The sequence below is a fragment of the Apodemus sylvaticus genome, chromosome 9 (assembly GCF_947179515.1).
Source record: "Apodemus sylvaticus chromosome 9, mApoSyl1.1, whole genome shotgun sequence".
Classification (NCBI taxonomy): Eukaryota; Metazoa; Chordata; class Mammalia; order Rodentia; family Muridae; genus Apodemus; species Apodemus sylvaticus.
In genome coordinates this window covers 48,696,240-48,711,520 of record NC_067480.1, presented here as the reverse complement: position 1 = coordinate 48,711,520, position 15,281 = coordinate 48,696,240, and the positions used below count along the sequence as shown (strand labels likewise).

The window sequence follows — 15,281 nt, the reverse complement described above, 5'->3', positions numbered from 1 at the left end:
GAACCAACTTCATCATATCTCATGAGTTTGGTTATGTTGTGTATTCATTCTCATTTCAATTCTAGGAAGTCTTTAGTTTCTTTATTTCTGTGTGGTCCCATCTTTGATTCCATAGTATGTTGTTCAGTTTCCATGAGTTTGTAAATCTTTCTGTTATTTCTTTCTTTCTTTTTTTTCGGGGGGGGGGGGGGTGGGAGGGTCCCGGTTTTCTCGAGACAGGGTTTCTCTGTGTAGCCCTGGCTATCCTGGAACTCACTCTGTAGACCAGACTGGCCTCGAACTCAGAAATCTGCCTCCCAAGTGCTGGGATTAAAGGCGTGCACTACCACTGCCCAGTCTTTCTGTTACTTCTGTTGTTGATATCCAGTTTTAATGTATGTTTGTCAGATAGAATGCACGGGGTTGTTTCTTTGTTGGTGGTGTTGGTGGTGTTGTATCAGGATTGCTTTGTGTCTAAGTATGTGGCCAGTTTTAGAGAACATTCCATGAGGTGCTGAGAAGTAAGAATGTCCTTTTGCATTTGGGTGGGATGTTCTGTAACTTATATGTTAAGTCCATTTGGTTTATGATGTCAGTTAGTTCTAGCATTTCTCTTATAGTTTTTGTCTGGATGACTGACAAAACTGATGACTGACAAAAGTTGGTGAAGTGGATATTTTAGTCTTCCCACTATCCATGTATGAATCAGTATGTGATTTAAACTGTGGTAGTGTTTCTTTTATGTACTTGAGTGCCCTTGTGTTTGGTGCATAGGTGTTAAGAATTAAAATGTCATTTTGCGGATTTGGGTGTGGGTGTGGGAAATGTATTTCCCTCTTGACTTACTGGATAAGATTATTTATTCTTTGTGTTTTCTTGGGTGTGTAGTTAATTTCTAAATGTTGGAGTTTTCCTTCTAGCACCTTCTGTTGCCTAGTTTTGTAGATATTGCTTAAATTTGTTTTTCTTCATCTACTGTGACATAAAGTTTTGCTGGATATATATTAGTCTTAGCAGGTACCTGTGGTCCCTAGAGTTGTAAAAAATCTGTCTAGGCCCTTGTGACTTTTAGAGTCTCTGTTGAGAAGTCAGGTATAATTCTAATAGGTCTATCTTTATATGTTACTTGGTCTTTTTTGTTTATAGCTTTTAGTATCTTTTTCTTGGTTCTATATGTTTAGTGTTTTGATTATTATGTACCAAGGGGACTTTGTTTTCTATCCCAGTCTATTTGGTGTGTGCTTCTTGTACCTTGATAGGCGTGTCCTTCTTTAGATTAGGGGCATTTTTTTTTTCTAGGATTTTGTTGAAAATACTTTTTGTCTTTGATCTGGGTTTCTTTTTTTTTAAATTTTTTTATTGGTTATTTTATTTATTTACATTTCAGATGTTATCCCCCTTCCTGGTTTCCCCACCATCAACCCCCTATCCTTCCCCCTTCCCCCCTGCTTCTATGAGGGTGCTTCCCACCCACCTACTCCCACCTCATGGTCCTAGTATTCCCCAATGATGGGGCATAAATTCTTCACAAGACCAAGGGCCTCCCTTCTCATTGATATCCGACCAGGCCATCCTCTGCTGCATATGCAGCTGGAGCCATGGGTCCCTCCATGTGTATTCTTTGGTTGGTGATTTAGTCTCTAGGAGCTCTGAGGGGTCTAGTTGGTTGATATTGTTGTTCTTCCTATGGAGTTAAAATTTTTGAGAAGGGTAGGTGGCCCCATCCCTCAACTGGGGGCTGTGGCTAACCTCTCCATATGGTCACTACAGGTTCTTTCCCCGCTTTGTTGGGTACTTCAGCTAATGTCATACCCATTGGGTCCTGGGGAGCCTCTTGCTTTCCTGGTGTCTGGGACTGTTACCTACCCCCATCCCCCAATGCTACACACCTCTGTTCAATTTACTGACCCTCTATACATCTTCTCCATCTCTCATCTTTCCAAGACAAAATAATCACCAGGGGGAACAAAAAAATAAATATTTAATAGTGTAGGAGGCACTTGGAAGGATGAGAGGAGGGGAGAGAGATTGGGTGGGGTAAGATCAGGTATGGGAGGACTGAAGCATCCACACTTTGGTCTTCCTTCTTCTTGATTTTCATATGGTCAGTAAGTTGTTTTGTGGGTATTCCCATATGGTCTGTAAGTTGTATCATGGGAAGTCTGAGCTTTTCTCCTAATATCCACTTATCAGTGAGTGCATGCCATGTGTCTTCTTTTGTGATTGGGTTACCTCACTCAGGATAATTATTTTCTAGTTCCATCCATTTGCCTGAGAATTTCATGAATTAGTTTTTAATAGCTGAGCAGTATTCTGTTGTGTAAATACACCACAGTTTTTGTATCCATTCCTCTGTTGAGGGACATCTGGATTGTTTTCAGCTTCTGGCTATTATACATACATAAGGCTGCTATGAATATAGTGGAACACGTGTCCTTGTTATATGTTGGAACATCTTTGGGGTATATGCCCAGGAGTGGTATAGCTGGGCCCTCAGGTAGTACTATGTCCAATTTTCTGAGGAACCGCCAGACTAATTTTCAGAGTGATTGTACCAGCTTGCAATCTCAGCAGCAGTGGAAGAATATTCTCTTTCTCCACATCCTTTCCAGCATTTGCTGTCACCTGAGTTTTTGATCTTGGCCATTCTGAGTGGTGTGAGGTGGAATCTCGGGGTCATTTGGATTTGCATTTCCCTGATGACTAAGGATTTGAACATTTCTTTAGGTGCTTCTTGACCATTCCTCAGTTGAGAATAATTTGTTTAGCTCTGTACTCCATTTTTAACAGGGATATTTGGTTCTCCAAAGTCTAACTTCTTGACTTCTTTGTGTATATTGGATATTAGCCTTCTATCAGGTTTAGGATTGGTAAAGATCTTTTCCCAATTTGTAGGTTAGCATTTTGGCCTATTGATAGTGTCCTTTGCCTTACAGAAACTTTGCAATTTTATGAGGTCCCATTTGTCTATATTCCATTGGTGTTCTGTTCAGGAAATTCTCCCCTGTGCCGATGTGTTCAAGGCTCTTTCCCACTATCTCTTCTAATAGATTCAGTATATCTGGTTTTATGTGGAGGTCTCTGATTCACTTGGACTTGAGCTTTGTACAAGGAGATAACAATGGGTCAGTTTGCATTCTTCTGCATGTTGACCACCAATTGAACCAACACCACTTGTTGAAAATGCTGTCTGTCATCCACTGGATGGCTTTAGCTTCTTTTCAAGAAAGAAATTGAAGAAGACTTCAGAAGATGGAAAGATATCCCATGCTCATGGACTGGCAGGGTTTATAGTAAAAATGGCCATTTTACCAAAACCCATTTTCACATTCAATGCAATCCCTACCAAAATTCCAACTCAATTCTTCAGAGACAGAAACTCAAATTCATCTGGAACAACAAAAATTCCATTATTTCCTTTCCAATTTATATGCCTTTGACCTCCTTTTGTTGTCCAGTTGTTCTGGCTAGAACTTCAGGTACTATATTGAATAGATAGAGAGTGGGCAGCCTTGTCTTGTCCCTGATTTTATGGGATTGCTTCAAGTTTCTCTCCATTTAGTTTGAAGTTGGCAACTCATTTCTGTATATCGCTTTTACTATGTTTAGGTATGGGCCTTGAATTCCTGTTCTTTCCAAGACTTTTAACATGAAGGGGTGTTGAATTTTGTCAAAAGCTTTTTCAGCATCTAATGAGATGATCTGTGTTTTTTTTTCCTTTGAGTTTGTTTATATAGTGGATTATGTTGATGGGTTTCTGTGTATTAAACCATCTCTATATCCCTAGGATGAAGCCTACTTGGTTATGATGAACAAACGTTTTGATGTGTTCTTGGATTCGATTTGTGAGAATTTAGATTTATGTCTGTGAGTACACTGTAGCTGTCTTCCGACACACCAGAAGACAGTACTGAATCCCATTACATATGGTTGTGAGCCACCATGTGATTGCCGGGAATTGAACTCAGGACCTCTAGAAGAGCAGTCAGTGTTCTTAACTGCTGGGCCATCTCTCCAACCCGATTTGTGAGAATTTTATTGAGTATTTTTGCATCATTATTCATAAAGGAAATTGGTCTGAAGTTCTCTTTGTTGGGTCTATGTGTGGTTTTGGTATCGGCACAACTGGCTTCATCAAACTAATTCGGTGGTGTTCCTTTTATTTCTGTTTTGTTGAAAATTGTGGGTATTGGATCTTCTTTGAAGGTCTGATAGGATTCTGCTCTAAAACCATCTAGCCCTTTTTTTATTTTTTGGTTAGGAGACTTTTAATGACTGCTTCTATTTTATTAGGGGTTATGGGACTATTTAGATGGTTCATATGATCCTGATTTAACTTTGGTACCTGGTATGTCTAGAAACTTATCCATTTCATCCAGATTTTCTAGTTTTGTTGAGTATGGGCATTTGTAGTAGGATCTTTTTTTTTTTTTTTTTTTTTTTTTTTTTATTATTTCTTTGGTTCTGTTGTTATGTGTCCCTTTTCATTTCTGATTTTGCCAATTTGGATACTGTCTCTGTGCCATCTGGTTAGTTTGGCTAAGGGTTTATATATCTTGTTGATTTTCTCAAAAACCCAGCTCCTGGTTTTGTGGGTTTCTTGTATAGTTTTCTTTCTTTCTACTTGGTTGATTTCAGCCTAGTGTATTTCCTGCAGTCTACTCTTCTTGGTTGTATTTGCCTTGTTGTTGTTGTTGTTGTTGTTCTAGAACTTTAGGTGTGCTAAGCTGCTAGTGTATGTTCTCTCCAATTTCTTTTTGGAGGCACTCAGAGCTATGAGTTTTCCGCGTAGCACTGCTTTCATTGTGTCCCGTAAGTTTAGGAATGTTGCGCCTTCATTTTCATTAAGTTCTAGAAAGTCTGTAATTTCTGTCTTTATTTCTTCCTGACCAAGTTGTCATTAAGTAGAGAGTTGTTCAGCTTCCATGTGTATGTGCGTTTTCTCTTGTTTTCATTGTTATTGAAGACCAGCCTTAATCTGTTGTGATCTGATAGGATACATAGGATTATTTCAATATTCTTGTTTCTTTTGAGGCTTGTTTTGTGACTGATTATATGCTCAATTTGAAGAAGGTTCCATGAGGTGCTGAGAATATGGTGCGCATACACACACATACACACACACATATATATATATACTAAAATGTTTAATATATATGTTGATTTTATGCAATATTAGAATGGCTACTCCAGGTTGTTTCTTGAGGCCATTTGCTGGAAAATTATTTTCTAGCCCTTTATTATAAGGTAGTGTCTGTCTTTGACACTGAAGTGAGTTTCCTGTTTGCAGCAAAATATTGGGTTCTGTTTATGTATCCAGTCTGTTAGTCTATGTCTTTTTATTGGGAAATTGAGTCCGTTGATCTTAAGAGATAAGGAATAGTGATTGTTGCTTCCTGTTACTTTTATGTTTGTGTGGCTATCTTCTTTTGGGTTTGTTGAAAGAAAATTACTTTCTTGCTTTTTCTAGGGTGCAGTTTCCCTCCTTTTCTATCTGTTATCTATTTTTCTATCTCTTATTTGTAGGGCTGGATTTGTGGAAAGATACTGGTTAATTTTGGTTTTGTCATGGAATATCTTGGTTTCACCCTCTATGATAATTGAGAATTTTGCTGGGTGTAGTAGTGTGGGCTGGCATTTTTGTTCTCTCAGTGTGTGTATGACATCTGCCTAGGATCTTCTGGCTTTTAGAGTCTCAGTTGAGAAGTCTGGTGTAATTCTGATAGGTCTGGCTTCATATATTACTTGACTTTTAATATTTTTCTTATTTTGAGCATTTGGTGCTTTGATTATTATGTGATGGGAAGAATTTCTTTTCTGGTCCAATATATTACTTGACTTTTTTCCCTTACTGCTTTTAATATTCTTTATTTTGTGCATTTGGTGTTTTGATTATTATGTGATGGGAGGAATTTCCTTTCTGGTCCAATCTATTTGGGGTTCTGTAGGCTTCTTGTATGTTCATAGTCATCTCTTTTTTTAGTTAGGGAAGTTTTCTTCTGTAATTTTATTCTAGTTGTTTACTGGCCCTTTTGAGTTGGGAATCTTCACACTCTTCTATGCCTGTTATCCTTAGGTTTGGTCTTCTCATTGTGTCCTGGATTTCCTGAATGTTTTGGGTTAGGAGCTTTTGGCGTTTTGCATTTTCTTTGACTGTTGTGTCAATGTTCTCTATGGTATCTTCTGCACCTGAGATTCTATCTTCTATCTCTTGTTGTATTTTGTTGGTGATGCTTGCATCTGTGACTCCTGATCTCTTTCCTAGGTTTTCTATCTCCAGGGTTGTCTCCCATTGTGTTTTCTTTATTGTTCCTATTTCCATTTTTAGATCCTGGATGGTTTTGTTCAATTCCTTCACTGTTTGGTTGCATTTTTCTGTATTTCTTCAAGGGACTTGTGTGTTTTCTCTTTAAGGTAAACACCTGTTTACCTGTGTGCTCTCCTATATTTCTTTAAGGGAGTTGTTTATGTTTGTCTTAAAGTCCTCTATCAGCATCATGAGATGTGATTTTAAATCAGAATCCTGCATTTTAAGTGTGTTGCAGTATCCAGGGCTTGCTGTGGTGGGAGAAAAGTAGCCTTGACTTCTGTTGCTTATGTTCTTGTACTTGCCTCTTGCCATCTTGTTATCTCTGGTGTTAGTTGGTCTTGCAGTCTCTGACTGGAGCTTGCCCCTCCTTAGGTTTGTCAGCATTCCCGGGAGACAAGCTCTCTAGCAGCGGATTTTGGATTCAGATAGCTGTGGCAGATGGAAACCAGAAGGATCCTGTTCCCTGGTTCCTGGGTCCTGTGGGCTCTGGTTGGGTCCCACAGGTCCCGGGTATTGGGGCCTTAGGTTTCAGCTGTGATCTTAGGTGTCAGCATTCCTGGGAGACCAGCTCTCTCCAGTCAGGATTAGGGAGCGAATGGTTTTGGCACAGAGTCAGCTCCAGGACCCAGATGGAAACTGCTTATTTTTCCTGTCCTCCTTTAGATTTTGTGGTGTTCCGTATTTCTAGGATATCTTTTGCTGGGAATTTTTAGATTTAACATTTTCTTTGATCAATTCCTTCTGTCCTGTCTTCAAAACCTGAGATTCTCTTTTCATCTTTGTATTGTGTTGGTGTGGCTTGCCTCCCTGATTCCTGTTGAAATTTTAAAGTTTTTATTTGCAGATTTCCCTCAGTTTGGGTTTCCATTATTGATTGAGATTCCACTTTCAGGCTTTGAGCTGTTTGACCCTTCCATCCCACTGCTTGTTTGTGAGTTCATGGGTGTCTTTAAGGCATACATTCGTCCAGCCGGCCGGTGGTGGCGCACGCCTGTAATCCCAGCACTCTGGGAAGCAGAGGCAGGCGAATTTCTGAGTTCAAGGCCAGCCTGGTCTACAGAGTGAGTTCCAAGACAGCCAGGGCTATACAGAGAAACCCTGTCTCGAAAAAAACAAATCCAAAAAAAGGGAGGGGCATGCATCCATTTCTTCTTTCAGGCCCTCTAGCATAGTAATAAGGGCTATTTTTATAGTCTTTTTCTTGTGTTTGAGCTATGTTTAAATACTCAAGGTCTGCTGGGCCCTACTGGATACATTGCCCTGACTGTTACTATTTTTATGATGATATCTATGAATCTGGTTTGAGAAGAATGTAATTCTAGGTGTTGATACCTGATCTTGTGTTTGTTGTGAGGGTGATTTATTCCTTGGTTTCTGTTTCCTTCTGGTTCTTAGGATAGTGTAGTTGCTGTATGTTGCCTCAGGAAATTCTTCTGGAATCTGACAGTTTATCTAAGATGGTCCTGGTGGTGGGGTGCACAGGGAGGACCAAAGTAGGCTGTTCCACCAGGATCTGCTTAGACCCCTGGGAATGAGGCTAGAGTGCATAGTTACAATTAGTCTTCTATAGAGTGGGGGGGGGGGAGGGCTGAAACTGGGGGAGTACACTTGGAGGAGAGACTGGGGGGACTAGATTTGAAGGAATGCAGGGAGAGGTAAGGAGATGGGGGCAGGAGGTGGCACGGAGACCTCAGAGGTGATCTGCTGCATAGCTATGGATGAGTCTTGGGGGGATTGGGTTTGGAAGAAAGGAAATGTAGGTGAAGATCAAAAATTAGTCTACCTGTTTCCCTGGTCAGAATGGCATGTGGATTCCTAGGGAGTTCCTGTTAGAGTTGGGGTCTGGGATAAGGTAATTAGTTGGGGAGAGAGGTTAGCAGGTGTTGAACGAAGAACACGTTGGCAGGTACTCTGCTGCAGAGCTGGGGATGAGACCGGGGATTGGGTTTGGAGGAACAGAGGGAAAAAAGAGAAAATCTGAAGTTAGCCTACAAACTTCCCACCAACTTACTTACTTTCTTTCTTTCTTTCTTTCTTTCTTTCTTTCTTTCTTTCTTTCTTTCTTTCTTTCTTTCTTCCTCCTCCTCCTCCTCCTCCTCCTCCTCCTCTTCTTCTTCTTCTTCTTCTTCTTCCTCTTCTTCTTCCTCTTCTTTTTTTTTTTTTTTTTGAGACATAGCCCTGGCTGTCCTGGAATTCACTCTGTAGACCATGCTGGCCTCAAACTCAGAAATCCGCCTGCTTCTGCCTCCCAGATTGCTGGGATTAACAGGCGTGTGCCACCACTGCCGGGCCCCACCAACTTTCATTTTTGAAAGTCTTTCATTAAATCTGGAGCTTGAGGATTGAGCAAGACCTTATGGCCAGTTAATTCCATGGAGCCTTCTGCCCTCTGTCCCAGCCCACATTGGCTTTTATTAAGTGCTAGGCATGTGAATCCAGCACTGCTAATGCGTCTGGTACGTTGCCTACTGAGCTATTTTTAGGTAGTCAAGAGAATATGTTTTTGTTTCTGTTTTTTTTTTAATGCGATATATTTTTATTTACATTTCAAATGATTTCCCCTTTTCTAGCCCCCCACTTCCCGAAAGTCCCATAAGCCCCCTTCTCTCCCCCTGTCCTCCCACCTACCCCTTCCCACTTCCCCGTTCTGGTTTTGCCAAATAGTGCTTCACTGAGTCTTTCCAGAACAAGGGGCCACTCCTCCTTTCTTCTTGTACCTCATTTGATGTGTGGATTATGTTTTGGGTATTCCAGTTTTCTAGGTTAATATCCACTTATTAGTGAGTGCATAGAGAATATGTTTTTACATCGCGCATGTACACATGTATGGAAGCAGATAACTAAGAAGTAGGTGCTCACCCTCACCCATGTGGACGGCAGGGGCTGAGCTCCACTTGAGCTTAGCACTAAGGGGCATTGCCAGCGTGCCACCTCATCAGGCCAGTTCAGAGCATTTATTGTATACTACTGAACAGTTGCTTATTTCAGCTGTATCTCTAGAAAACATATTCTGTTCTAAAATTAGTGGAATGGAGTTTATGAACATAATTTTTTTGTGTTTTTTTTTTTTTTTCATTTTTAGGGAAGCAGCAAGAGAATGTCGTAGAAAGAAGAAGGAATATGTGAAATGTTTAGAGAACAGAGTGGCAGTTCTTGAGAACCAAAACAAAACATTGATTGAGGAGCTGAAAGCACTTAAGGACCTTTACTGCCACAAATCAGATTAATTTGGGATTTAAATTTTCACCTGTTATGGTGGAGAATGGACTGGATTGGCCACAACCAGAAAGACAAATAAACATTTATTTTCTAAACATTTCTTTTTTTCTATGCGCAAAACTGCCTGAAAGCAACTACAGAATTTCATTCATTTCTGCTTTTGCATTAAACTGTGAATGTTCCAACAACTACTTCCACTTCTGCCCTCAAGAAATGTGCAGCGCCAGGAATCATGAGGAGACTTCCGCCCTCCACCTCCATCGCCCTCAAGAAGTAATCATTTGCTTATTTGTAAATTGTTGGGGGGAAACGAGGAAGATGAAATCTTGGCTTTCTTATTTTTGTTTTAGGTTTGTTTTGTTTGTTTTCTTTTCTTTTTAATGATTTCAAGGTTTGTGCTGAGCTCCATGATTGCCTTAGGGACAATTACCCAGCCTCCTGAGCTGAAGTAATGTGTGGGACACACGAGGAAAGTAAGTAAGGTGCAATGAAGAAGTGTTGATTGCCAAATTGATGGTTTTATACTTTCATTGTGAATTATGTAAAACTATTAAAGACATCCTTTAAATAAGGATCTTAGTGTGATGTTGAGGAGTGAACTTCCTATGCATGTTCTCTTCTTCAGTACTGACAGGGGGTCCTTGGTTCTGAGAAGCATTAGGTATTAGCTACAGCTCTTCTGTAGGGCAGCTGTTGCTTCTTAATTCCCTTCTGTGTGTTCAGCATTTGAATACATTAAAGGAAGTGACCAGCTGAATGGGAAGTGTCATGTTGACTTTTGAATTAAGTTAAATCATAGTGTAAAGCTTATTTTGGTTAGTGCTTAGAATCTTAATGGTCAGGTGCTGACCAGGAAGCCACTCCCTGGGTTATACAATAAGGTTTTTAATAAATAAAAACTTTTGTCCTTGCTTTCAAAATCTTATACTGTCACTCATTTACCTGAAAAGCTATTTCTAATTCACTGTTGTGTTGATGCTGTGCAACCAACAGGAACCTCCAAGCAAAGTGATTGCCTCAGAAAGTACTAAATTGACAACCTTTTCTATATTCACATATTTTTATCAGAAAATCTCTTGGAATTTTTTATGTCAAAGAAGTTACAAGAATGTGATTCTAAAACATTGTGTTAAATGCACACAAGAAAAGTCATTTTCTTCAGACATTGGAGTGTGTGCTGTGGTATAATATTTGGCAAAAACACTTTTTTTTTCCTCCCAAAAAAGGTGGTACTGTTTTAACTATCCAAAAGCTGTTCTATTGCTAAAGATGCTCTCTACTTAAATCTTGACTCATAGTCTTCATTTATGTGTTACATTGTTTCTGATAAGTCTTACTAATAACTTTTATTTTTCATTAAGCCTTATAAAATCTAAGGGTTACCTCTTTAAAAGGCAAATATGAGGACAGTGGAGACTGGCATGTTAGATTACTTTACGTTTGAGGAAGAACTCAGAAGGGTGTTTTATATTTGCTTTGGGATATTAAGAAAGCTAATGTTAATGTCAGTATATGTATGAGCGTAAGATGTTTGGCCCATTTCTAAAGTAAGATTTTAGGTGGTTATCTGTAAATGTTATCTGTTTGTAACAAATCATTGTCTTTTTTCAAGGATGAACAGTTTGTGAAGGAACATCATTCTAAGAGTTGAGTGATGTAATAATCCTTAAGTCTGGACAGTTCACCAGATTCTCCAGAAGGCTTTCAAACGACTAAAGTTTGATCTTTGTCCTGCTGAGCTTACTGGGAAAGAAATAGCATAAAAATTGTTTGTACCAGCATGTAGATGTATCATTGCTAAACTTGGTGTAACAAAAATGAAGCAGAATCACAAATCTGTCAACAAACTGGAATTGCTTCACATTAAGTTAGAATGTCAGATTGAGCATTTTAAATGTCACAAGTGGAAAATTTTCCTAGTATGTAGAAATTGTAATCTCGAAGTGTCTACCTTCAAAAGTTGAGGCTTTCTACAAAAAGAGGAAATTGGTGATCTTTAGAGACCAAGGCAGTCTCAGTCATACTTACTAGTTGGATGGATATTAATTTACAGAGGCCTGGGCTCTTATGCTTGGAGCATGACTGTACTAGTTTGACACCAATTACTTGATAATGTAAGAAATATATGGTGTTGTGAAATCTAACTTTAAAATTTCAGTTGATACAGAAAGAAATCAAGCCTCTTTAATGCAAGTTGAATTTTTTTAACATGAGAATAAGGAAAAAACAAACTTGTTTTTGAGCTACGTGGAGAATCTTTATTAAGAAAATGACATAATTTTTTTTAAACTCTTATATCCAAAATTGTATGTGGCCACATTACCGGTAATGTTTTCTCTCCCTGTTGGCCAAAAGGGAATGAGAATGTCATAGGAATCTGTACATATGCTACTGATTTGCCTAGAGAATAGCAAGTTTGGTACTGCTCACTTTGCATATATATAGTGGCACTTTTATCTATAGGACAGATTAACTCTAATAAAAATGAAATGGGGAGGGGTTTATTTTTGATATATTACTCTTCTGAGTTTTCAAGCTTTGATAGTGTTTAACTGAAAAATGGTTTAGAAAGGGCTAGATCCAATATGTTCATATTTAAAAAATTGATATGAGATACAATTTAAGTTCTTTATCAAAAGCAAGTACCATATTAGCAACCATCATATTGTCCTAGGTGCTGTGCTTGTTTAGATGTTATAGAGTGGGTGGGGAAGTGGCATTTTGTAATATATGTGTACATATATACATACATACAGTATATCATCTAAATGCTCTGAGAGCTGTTATGTCAGGAATGCTGAGTATTATAGCGTGTTGAGGTCAGATGAGATTCCACTCTTCTCTGCATTCTCCTGCATCTCTTCTGGTGTTTCAGTGACTGTATTACTCCAGCACTCAAAACTGGGTTTTCTCTTTTCTTCCAGTTTTTTATTAGGTTTTTGTTGTTGATGCTGTTGTTTGGCTTGATGCTTTTGAGTATGTTACCAGTCACTTGTAAACTCCTAAACCCCAAAGCTTTCCCCCTCCCCTGCTTTGTTTCTGGCAGCTATAAAATTGGTAAGAACATTTTGAAAATAGCTTTTAAGAGACTTGTTTCAAGAATCATTTTGGGCAAAGACTTCTTGTGTTTCATTTGAACAGGGATTTTTGTCATGATGTATTTTGATGGTAGATCAGCAAGCAGTGCTAATGTCTAAAGCACAAACCAGTCAGGCAGGCCGTCCGATCAGAAGTCCTCTTGGCTGAAGTGGTCTCTGTCTCTCAGGACTCCTCCCTACTGTTTTCCACCATTTAGGGTGACATGGAATCGTACAAATATTGGGGCTTAGAAACTAACATTTATATAACCCAGAATGCTTTTACTTACTTGAAGTGACTTCAATCTAAATGTCGCCTTTCCTATTTAGGAAGCTTTGATTCTCTGTCGACTCCAGTCAGCTAGTAACACAAATTGGTTTCTCTACCAATAGCTGCTTTATTTTCAGTTCCTTCCAGAGGCTTTTGTTTTGCCTTTGTAACACTGAAAACTATTGGCATATCATTCCCCGGGGCCCAATACAAAGGTTGTATATTTACTTGGGGTTGTATTTACATTAATTCTTTGTAATGTAACTTGCACTTTTTTTAATGACCCAGTTTGGGTATCAGCAACTTGGGAAATTCCTTACCAATGAGTTCTCAGCTGACCCTTTTGTCTTCCTCCTCTTCAAATCATGATTCCTTAATGGAAGCTTTTCATTGATTACAATATCATAGCTAGCCTTAAGCATGTTATAAAAGCTAAATATCTGGGAATTAGATTTGACTAATACTGAAGGAAAAATAAGTACTTATAATTTCAAATTTCATCCTCACTCCAACTTTAGTTCTATGTAGAGCATGCAAAAAAAAAATTTCAGATTACAAACCTTGTTAAAGCAATTTATTGTCATCATGGGAAACCATGTAATCATTGTTACTAAATCATTTTAATTTGGCTTTGTTAACTTTCAAGAAATGCTGCCTAAACTTGACTGGCTTCTGACTGAGGGGGAGTAAAGTCTGCTTTGTTAGGCCTATAGGTGAATCATTCTAGAATAAACTTGTTCACTGAGATGTACAAAGCACAACTAGAGTTTTGGGTGGCTTGTGTGTGTCTTGATTACTTTCAATGTTAATAATGTTGACTTTTTAAGTTAACAGTCACTGTTATGTACTAGGAACTGGTTTCCTTGACTTTCTAGAATCAATGGCCAAGAGAGGCATATAATCCTTGAGGGGTTGAAGGTATCATGAAGTTGAGTCAGTATGGAAGAATTTCAAACAAATCAAACAGGGTGCTGAAGTTCCGGCTGACTCATCTGCTCATGGTATGCTTAGTGAATGTAGTTTTAAGCCTTTGTATGTGTCCTCAGGGGCAGGCAACTTTAACAAGGACCAGATAACATTTGAATGGAGGAATTATATTTCAGGTGTTTTAGCTTGAAATTTATTTTTTAAAAAAAGAAAAATTAAAAAAAAAAATAGCAAAGTTTGGGAAGCGAGTTGGTGAGCTGACAGTATGAGAGTAGGCAGAGCTGATTATGAGCTGGCCTGTCCCACTGCTACAGTGGGGCGGCCCCAGCTGGGTAAATGTTAAATTGTTACCAGCAAGAAAAGAAGTATCTGAGAAGGGTCAGGATGTGGGAAAGTCCTATCTTCCCAGGCAGGGTTTACTACTTGCCCGTAGAAGTATAGCATTTCTAAGCTTCTGTCTAAGGGACATCTCAAGAGATAAAAGTAAGTCTGAGGTGTTGAAAAAAATCAGTAGGGAAGAAAGATCACTGCAGATCATAATCTATGTTGGCCACATGAAATGATTTATTATATTTGGGAAGTTTTATTTTCTTATGTTTTTTAAAATTGAATTGGTAAGTGCTTTATAGACGTATTTTTACCCAGGTGCCACTTCAATGTGTATGTAATAAAATTATTTATATTAAAAGTGGGAAACTTTGTCAACATTTTTCTGTGTGTGTAGATTTATTAGGATGGTGAAGAAGTGTGCTAGTTAGCAGTTTTCAGTGTAAAGCTGTCTTCAGCTGATCTGTACACATTGGTTATAATGCCCCAGTGGAACCTAGACATGTCACTTGAAACTTTTGAAAAGCAAAATAACCAGGGAAGTCCTAGAATGGTATTTGGCTGTTGGGTTTTTTCTTGAGTACTGGAGTAGAGAATACCTCCCAGAACTGTCAGCACAAAACAGGGTATCAGCTTTAACTCTGATGTTCCTACTGGAGTAGAGTACTAATAACTATGAGATGGGAAACACATTTCTAACAACCTTCCCTACAATCTAGAAACGTCCCTGTTTAAATTTTTTACCTAAATCTTTTTGTGCTTTATGTGTAAAGAATAAAATACCAAGACACCATGCATTCTATTAACACTATGTATATACTGGCTGCTCTGTGTTCAGAATGGTAGCAGTTACTTTGTATATTAAAGTGATCCTTGTGAATTTGTGAAATATTGTCATAAAGTGCTTTTCTTACTGTAATCTTTGTGGTATCAACTGTCATAATGCCCTTTTTACACAGACATTTATGTGCAGTCACATAAACATGCTTTTAAAAACTCTGTAAAGTCTCTTTTTTGGGTCTGGGACACCCACCCCATCCCCAAGCTAGTATTTATTACCCTCATTTTCTTGGACTTGAGGTTATTTTGTCAAATGAGCAAAGATTGCATTGAATACTCACAAGCTTGTAATGCTTAGCAACAGAAAACTAATTCACGCCACACATCTAAA

General features: G+C 38.7%; 1 protein-coding gene across 9 annotated transcripts in view; it reads left to right on the top strand.

Annotated features, from left to right (window-relative positions):
• Nucleotides 1-15,109, top strand: part of Creb1 (cAMP responsive element binding protein 1) — a 71,020-nt gene extending 55,911 nt beyond the window's left edge. For 6 of the 9 annotated variants that reach the window (XM_052193674.1, XM_052193679.1, XM_052193675.1 and 3 more), the window contains one exon: nt 9,372-15,109. In XM_052193674.1, the coding sequence (XP_052049634.1) occupies nt 9,372-9,516 (145 nt within the window). In that variant the 3' untranslated portion in view covers nt 9,517-15,109. The remainder of the gene's footprint in view (nt 1-9,371) is intronic. The other 3 variants (XR_007979570.1, XR_007979569.1, XM_052193676.1) reach the window with 3 other exon arrangements.
• Nucleotides 15,110-15,281: the final 172 nt, after the last annotated feature.